The sequence below is a fragment of the Sapajus apella genome, unplaced genomic scaffold (assembly GCF_009761245.1).
Source record: "Sapajus apella isolate SASKATOON/1434 unplaced genomic scaffold, GSC_monkey_1.0 scaffold75, whole genome shotgun sequence".
Classification (NCBI taxonomy): domain Eukaryota; kingdom Metazoa; phylum Chordata; class Mammalia; order Primates; family Cebidae; genus Sapajus; species Sapajus apella.
Window position 1 is genome coordinate 1,120,299 of NW_022437015.1, and position 7,968 is coordinate 1,128,266.

The window sequence follows — 7,968 nt, forward strand, 5'->3', positions numbered from 1 at the left end:
GATCAGTTTCTTGGCTGCAAAGGCAGCCATCTTCTCTGACTAATGACTCAGTTGTGAGAAAAAAAATTTTTTTTTTTGGAAAAAGGCCTTGTCCCCCAGGCTGGAGTGCAATGGCGCCATCTTGGCTCACTGCAACCTCTGCCTCCCTGGTTCAAGTGATTCTCCTGCTTCAGCCTCCCAAGTAGCTGAGATTACAGGTATGCACCACCACACCCAGCTAATTTTTATATTTTTAGTAGAGGCAGGGTTTCACCATCTTGGCCACACTGGTCTCAAACTCATGGTCTCAAGTGATCTGCCCACCTTGGCCTCCCAAAGTGCTAGGATTACAGGTGTGAGCCTCTGCACCTGGTGAGAAAAATATTTTTATCAAGTGAAAGCTGACTACTCTGAATTTGAACCAATCCAAAGTTAAGTCAGGTTGTTCCCAGGCCCAGGAACAGGAGGGAGTTCTGGCATGGGTTACAAAAAAAAGTACTATCCATATTCCAACTTTCTACCCAAAGTTTAAATACAGAACAATTCAGTTAAAGGCATTTAGGGATCAGAATCCAAGTCTTCTATTTTTACAGTTAAGTAAATTGAGGCTCAGAGACATGTTGTCACCTACAGGGCAGGGTATTCAGGATGGGGCAGTAGGCATGTGGGAACTCAGGGGCAGATCAGGTGCTAAAATCCAGATTTCTAGTTTTCTTGTCCAGTATGGTCTTCATTTCCCTGCTAGGCTCTACTGTAAGTGAAAACTTTGCAAATAATTGGAGGATTGCTGGGCATGGTAGCTCACATCTGTAATCTCAGCACTTTGGGAGGCTGAAGCGGGTGGATCACTTGAGGTCAGGAGTTCGAGACCAGCCTTGCCAGCATGGTGAAACCCCATCTCTACTAAAAATACAAAAATCAGCCAGGCATGGTGGTGCATGCCTGTAGTCCCAGCTACCTAGAAGGCTGAGGCAGGAGAATGGCTTGAACCCAGTAGGCTGAGGTTGCAGTGAGCTGAGATCCCGTCATTGTACTCCAGCCTGGGTGACAGAGTGAGACTCCATCTCAAAAAAAAAAAAAAAAAAAAAAAAAAAAAAAAAAAAAAAAGAGAAGGGTTATGCTGGAAGGGGTCCAGATTACCAAGAAAGAGAAAAAATAGCAACCAAGTCCTTTTTTAGGGGGACCTTTTTATAAGAGGACAAATCTTTTGAAGTTCAGTGTCCAGGCTCACCATTGCTTTAATTTTTAGAAATAAAAATGCCATCTTATGGAGCATACATTCTCCAGTTGCCCATAGTCTTTACAACTCCCTATTGTCTTCTGTCTGGTGACAACTCATTTATATTATTCCCCTGGCCCCTGGAAGATATTTGATTTGCCAACTAGTGCTATTTGAGGGGAGGAACTAAGCCAGATTTAATACCTCCTTGTTTCCAAACAGGAAATGGTAGGGAAATGGTAGGGAGAAGACATTGGTAATTCCCATTCAAACACCTCAGGGTATCTTTTGGTGATTGCCTTTCTGAACTTTTGAAGACTATCCTTGACCTTAAGTAAAAGTTCATTTCACCTGTATGTAAATGAATATGTATGGCTGCCAGGAAAGACGATGGGAAAGACTGGGAACAATTTGGTTGTTAAGAACTGTCCTTTCTCCTCCAGTAATTCCTGCCTGGGTTTCTTGCTGTGGTGATGGTGATAGCCAAAGGGCATACCTACAAACTGAACCATACTGTCTGACACAATAACAATATGATATTCTAACCATGTGGTACTTTAGTTTGGTATTTTACAATTTTGCATATGAGCAAATTTTCTAATTTATCTGAACTATTAAAAAAACCCTATGATTTAGATGAAGCAGAGAGAATAAAACCTGTCCAAAGAGGTTATTTGTCTAAGATCACATATAAGTCAATAGCCAATAGAACCCCAGCACTGCTCCTAACTTCTAGCCCAATTCTTTTTCTACTCTAATTTTTTTTTTTTTTTTTTTTTGAATTGAGTATGCCTTGTCTTCCCAATGAGATTATGAACTCATGCAGGGCAGGGATCTTTTATTACTGATTTCTGTATCCCCTAAAGCAGCAACCACATTGTTTTGTATGAGGCAATAGTTGTGTGTGGTTAATTGATTAGCCAAAACATACATTCTCTTTCTGCTCCTAATACTGGACACCATTGATCTGTAACACTGAAGTGTCTGTATTTACTTCAATAAATCTTTGCTGAGTATGACTATATGTTTTCAGCACAGAGTGCTAGGCCCTGATATGTAAATTAAGGTTACAAGTAACATAGGGTCTCTGTATTCAGGGAGCTTAAGGTTTTAGAGATTTCTGAAAGCAAGAGAAATAGTGGTTAAGGGGAAGGCCTTAGGATCCTCTCTCTTATTTCAAGCATCAGGTTGGATCCATTTCTGCAAGTTATGATAACAAGACAAGCTTTAAATTTCTGTTAAAGTGATTTTCATTTTAGGAATGAACTGCTTTAGAGCTAGGCTTTGTCCTTCCTAAGGGATGGAGGTGGGGGTGAGATTGAGAGAAGACAAGATCTAAACCGTGTTATCTAGTTTCATCAGGACAACTTGGTCAAATTTACTATGGAAATAGATTTATTCTTCTGAGGGAAAAATTCAGCCCTGTTGTGGTTTTCCTGTACAAAAGAGCTACCTAGAGTGAATATTTTGTGAGCAATGGATACATTCTTCTCTAAAAGGTCCTCAATGTCCATTACAAAGCTATTTCTCAGCAGTCTTCACTCCCTTTCTTACTCTGATCAGGGTAATTAACCAAGTCTTAACTGAACACTGAGCCAGGCTTTGTTATGGGAAGTACAGAGATTAAAAAATTTAGTCTCTTAAACCTCTTCTGATCTAAGTGAGAAGAAAAGACTAAAGTGAATAAAAACAACTTCCACACAAAGCAGTTGTATTCCAAGGGCAAAATGAATGGTCCTGGTAGTAAATGTTGTAGTTCAGAGAAGGGGATGATTTGTATGGTCAAGAGAGGTTTCAAGACTAGGATGGGTAAGATTTAGAGGGTGAAGAAGAATGCGGTGGATGTGGGGCAGAAAGACAAAGACAGCCTAGGCAAAGGTAAAGATATACAGTATGAGTATAGTAGTACAGTATATATATATAGTTTTGGGTGAAACAGAAACAGAGTAGTGAGAAATGAAGCTGGAGCAGCCACAGGCACACAATGATGGCTTGACTTCTAGGATAAAAAGCTTGGACGTTATCTAAGAAGCAATGGACTGCTGTTTGGTATTTACAGCCTCAGCTGAACTTTTACTTTGATATGTTCCAGCTGTCTACTGGGTTATAAACTTTTTGAGAGCAAAAATGGTATTCTATATAGTTATAACTCCAGAGTACCTAGCAATATAAATGATTGTACAAGAGATATAAAGGAGTTTGGCCGTTAGTTTATGAATTAAATTTCTGATTTTGCTTGTGGCCATATGTAAAATTCAGTGAAACAGAAATAGGCCCCAATATCTGCTTGAAAATTCAGGAGAAGAAATAAACAACCGAAAGCTTGAGCTGAACTTTGATCAACAGAGATAGACGAACATTCTTTTCCTTTGTATAAGATGAAGAAAGCCTCTCCAGGAAATGACAAGCGCCCCTGAGGAATTTAAGCTTTGCTCTCAAGGCCCAACAAAAGATGCCAAGAGAGGTCTTATGTCTTGTTTTCCTTGGACATTTATGAACTGTTATATGAAGTCATTTATAGGGCAAGGAGACTTCTTACAGCCTCTGAAGTCATATTTTGGACAATCTCTAACTTACAAAAGCTTGATTCAAAAACGATACCTCCACAAAATTAACTGCAATCTCTTGTTTTCCTCTCTTACTTTCCTCTCCCTTCTTAAAGGCCCCCTAGAAACACTGGCAGTTGAACTATTTAGGAAAAAAAAAAAGATTTTGTAGAAAATCTGTGGGAGAAAGGGACAAAGCTATGATGACTAGAACAGTTTAGGAGACATGAAGAGAGTAAGTATATGTTCCCAAATGGGTCTTGCCTGACTTACCATGGCTTTCTGACCCCAAATATCTTTTCTCACATAGCTTGAATTATTTTCATAACTTTTTTATACTGCCTGAAAATATACTATATGGAAAAACATTGAGATAAATAAGCACTTTCTTTCAACATATACAGATACATCTAGGAGAACTAGGGCAGCTACCAGTCCCTTGTTTATTGGTGTTCCTTTACCAAATGAGAGCCCAGTGCTTAAAGGCAATTAATCAGCTTACTTCTCCTGATGACACAGTGAATATTAGGGTATCTGAGAAAGAGAGTTCCAGTTGTAGTAGAAAGGGTAGGGCACTCCGTGGGGCTTAGAAGACTTCAGTGGTGCAGTAGGCAGAATTCTAAGATGGCTCCATAAGATTCTTGGGTCCCGCTTTCTGCCTGTGGACGCCGCCGAAGAAGCATCATTAAAGTCTCTCTTCTCCCTGCGATCATGTCTAAGTCAGAGTCTCCTAAAGAGCTGGAACAGCTGAGGAAGCTCTTCATTGGAGGGTTGAGCTTTGAAACAACCGATGACAGCCTCAGGAGCCATTTTGAGCAATGGGGAATGCTCACCGACTGTGTGGTAATGAGAGATCCAAACACCAAGCGCTCCAGGGGCTTTGGGTTCATCACATATGCAACTGTGGAGGAGGCGGATGCAGCCATGAATGCAAGGCCACACAAAGTGTATGAAAGAGTTGTGGAACCAAAGGGAGCTGTCTCAAGAGAAGATTCTCAAAGACCAGGTGCCCCCTTAACTGTGAAAAAAATATTCGTTGGTGGCATTAAAGAAGACATTGAAGAACATCACCTAAGAGATTATTTTGAACAGTATGGAAAAATTGAAGTGACTGAAATCATGACTGACAGAGGCAGTGACAAGAAAAGGGGCTTTGCCTTTGTAACCTTTGATGACCATGACTCCATGGATAAGATTGTCATTCAGAAATACCGTACTGTGAATGGCCACAACTGTGAAGTTAGGAAAGCCCTGTCAAAGCAAGAGATGGCTAGTGCTTCATCCAGCCAAAGAGGTCAAAGTGGTTCTGGAAACTTTGGTGGTGGTCATGGAGGCGGTTTCAGTGGGAATGACAACTTTGGTCGTGGAGGAAACTTCGGTGGTCATGGTGGCTTTGGTGGCAGCTGTGGTGGTGATGGATATGGTGGCAGTGGGTATGGCTATAATGGATTTGGTAATGATGGAGGCAATTTTGGAGGTGGTGGAAGCTACAATGATTTTGGCAATTACAACAATCAGTCTTCAAATTTTGGACCCATGAAGGGAGGAAACTTTGGAGGCAGAAGCTCTGGCCCCTATGGTGGTGGTGGCCAATACTTTGCCAAACCACGAAACCAAGACGACTATGGTGGTTTCAGTAGCAGCAGTAGCTATGGCAGTGGCAGAAGATTTTAATTGGGAAGCAAAGCTTAGCAGGAGAGGAGAGCCAGAGAACTGACAGGGAAGCTACAGGTTACAACAGATTTGTGAGCTCAGCCAAGCACAGTGGTGGCAGGGCCTAGCTGCTATAAAGAAGACATGATTTAGACAAATACTCATGTACATGGGCAAAAAACTGGAGGACTGTATTTGTGACTAATTGTATAACAGGTTATTTTAGTTTCTGTTCTGCGGAAAGTGTAAAGCATTCCAACAAAGTGTTTTAATGTAGATTTTTTTCTTTTTCTTTTTCTTTCTTTTTTTTTTTTTTTGCACTCATGCTGTTGATTGCTAAATGTAATAGTCTGATTGTGATGCTGAATAAATGTCTTTTTAAAAAAGAAAAAAAAAAGATTCTTGGGTCCCTTGTGCATACAAACCTTGTCCTAGTTATTTAATCAAATGCTAGTCTAAATACTGCTGTGAATGGATTTTTTTTGTTTGTTTTTTGTTTTTGTTTTTGTTTTTTTTTTTGGCAGAGTTTTGCTCTAGTTGCCCAGGCTGGAGTGCAATGGTGAGATCTCAGCTCACTGCAACCTCCTCCTCCTGGGTTCAAGAGATTCTCCTGCCTCAGCCTCCCGAGTAGCTGGGATTACAGGCGCCTGCCACCACGCCCAGCTAATTTTGTATTTTTAGTAGAGACAGCGTTTCTCTATGTTGGTCATGCTGGTCTTGAACTCCTGAACTCAGGTGATCCACCCACCTTGGCCTCCCAAAGTGCTGGGATTACAGACATGAGCCACCATGCCCAGCCGTGAATGGATTTTTTGCAGATAACATTAAGATGCTAAATCACTTGACTGTATAATTGGAAGAGTATCCATCAGGGTGGGTCTGATCTAATTACACAAATCCTTTAAAAGTAGAACATTTTCTCCAACTAGTCACGGATGAAGTCAGACATTTGAAGTAATAGTGGGATTTGATGCTTGAGAAGTTCTCTATTGCTGGTTTGAAAACAGAGAGGGATAGGTAGAAACGAATATGGGTAGCCTCTTGGAGATGAAAATGGCCAATATTTGACACCTTGCAAGAAAATTGAAACCTCAGACCTACATAGGAAGGCCATTGAATTCTGCCAACAACCTGAATGAGCTTGGAAGAAGACCCTGAGACCCAGATCAGAATTACAACCGTGGCTGACATCTTCATTTCAGCCTTATGAGACCTCCACAGAGGATCCAGCTATGCTATGCCAGATTCAAGATCCATAGCAGCTGTGAGCTAATAAATGGCTGTTATTTTAAGCCATTCAGTTTGTATTCTTTTGTCATGCTACAATAGAAACTAATACAAATGTGATCTCCTGGGATGAGCCTGAGGGTATTGGCATTCAAGGGTCTGGGGAGAGGGGCTCTATAAAGCAATGGAATACAAAAAGCAACTTACCTATTGAATAATTTGCTGATTAACTGTCTCTCTGCCCAAGAAGGTGGAAGGTAACTCTCTTCCTTTTTCTTCTCATGGTTCACCCCATTAACAACAGGAACTTCCTGCACCCAGCAATTAAATTAGGACTGTTGTTTCTATGGTTCAGTTTTACATTAGTTAAATCGATTTTTACAGTTTGGCTTGAGAACTTAACTATCATGTTGTGATGGTTAATTTCATGTGTCAGCTTAACTGGATCAACAAGTTTCCAGATATCTGGCTAGGTATATTTCTGGATGTGTCCATGAGGGTGTTTCCAGATGAGATTAGCATTTCAATCAGTACAGAGAGTGAAGCTGACTGCCCTTCTCCACGTGAATAAGCATCATCCAATTATTGAGGACACCAACAGAAAAAAAAGGTGGAATAGGGGTAAATTTGCAATCTATGACTGACTGCTTGAGGAGGGATATTAGTCTTCTGCACTCAAATTTAGAAATATATCATCAGACACCCTTGCCTTCTCAGGCCTTGGGACTAGGAATGAACTATACCACTGGTCTTCCTGGGTCTCCAGCTTGCAGATGGCAGATCATAGGACTTCTCAGCCTCCATAATCACATAAGCCAATTTCTCTCTGTCAATCTCTCTTTCTCTCTCCAAGTCCCATGATCTGCCATCTGCAAGCTGGAGACCCAGGAAAACCAGTTGTCTTGGTTCCATTTCTCGGAGAACCCTGACTACTAAACATGCATATCATTTTCTGCCATGGGAAAACGCATTCTGAGTTTCCAAAAACTTAAAAGCAATTTTGGAGAACAAAACCTATTTGTTCTGAAAAAACTATACACACATTTTAATAGAATATAAAGCTTTAAACCAATGGATATATATATATATTAAAAAGCAAATATATGTAAAGCTCTTACGAATGCCTGGCACACTATATACATAGCTTCCTTAACCCTACTAGTAAATCTAAATCTGTTCATCTCTAAAGCTTGAGTTATTTTAGCATCTAGGTATTTATAATCTTGGAATATTAGAGCCATCCTTACTCTATCGTACCCAAAGATTCTCTCATCTGAGACCTAGTTAGGATGTTTTTATCTAATATTAATCCTATCTCATTCAATAGAAGCCTGATATCTTTAT

At 40.4% G+C, this 7,968-nt stretch overlaps 1 protein-coding gene across 1 annotated transcript; it reads left to right on the forward strand.

Moving 5' to 3' along the window:
* Nucleotides 1-4,398: 4,398 nt before the first annotated feature.
* On the forward strand, nucleotides 4,399-5,418 carry LOC116532318 (heterogeneous nuclear ribonucleoprotein A1-like). The gene has a single exon (XM_032251408.1). The coding sequence runs from the start codon at nucleotides 4,456-4,458 to the stop codon at nucleotides 5,416-5,418; it is 963 nt and encodes a 320-aa protein (XP_032107299.1). The 5' UTR covers nucleotides 4,399-4,455.
* Nucleotides 5,419-7,968: the final 2,550 nt, after the last annotated feature.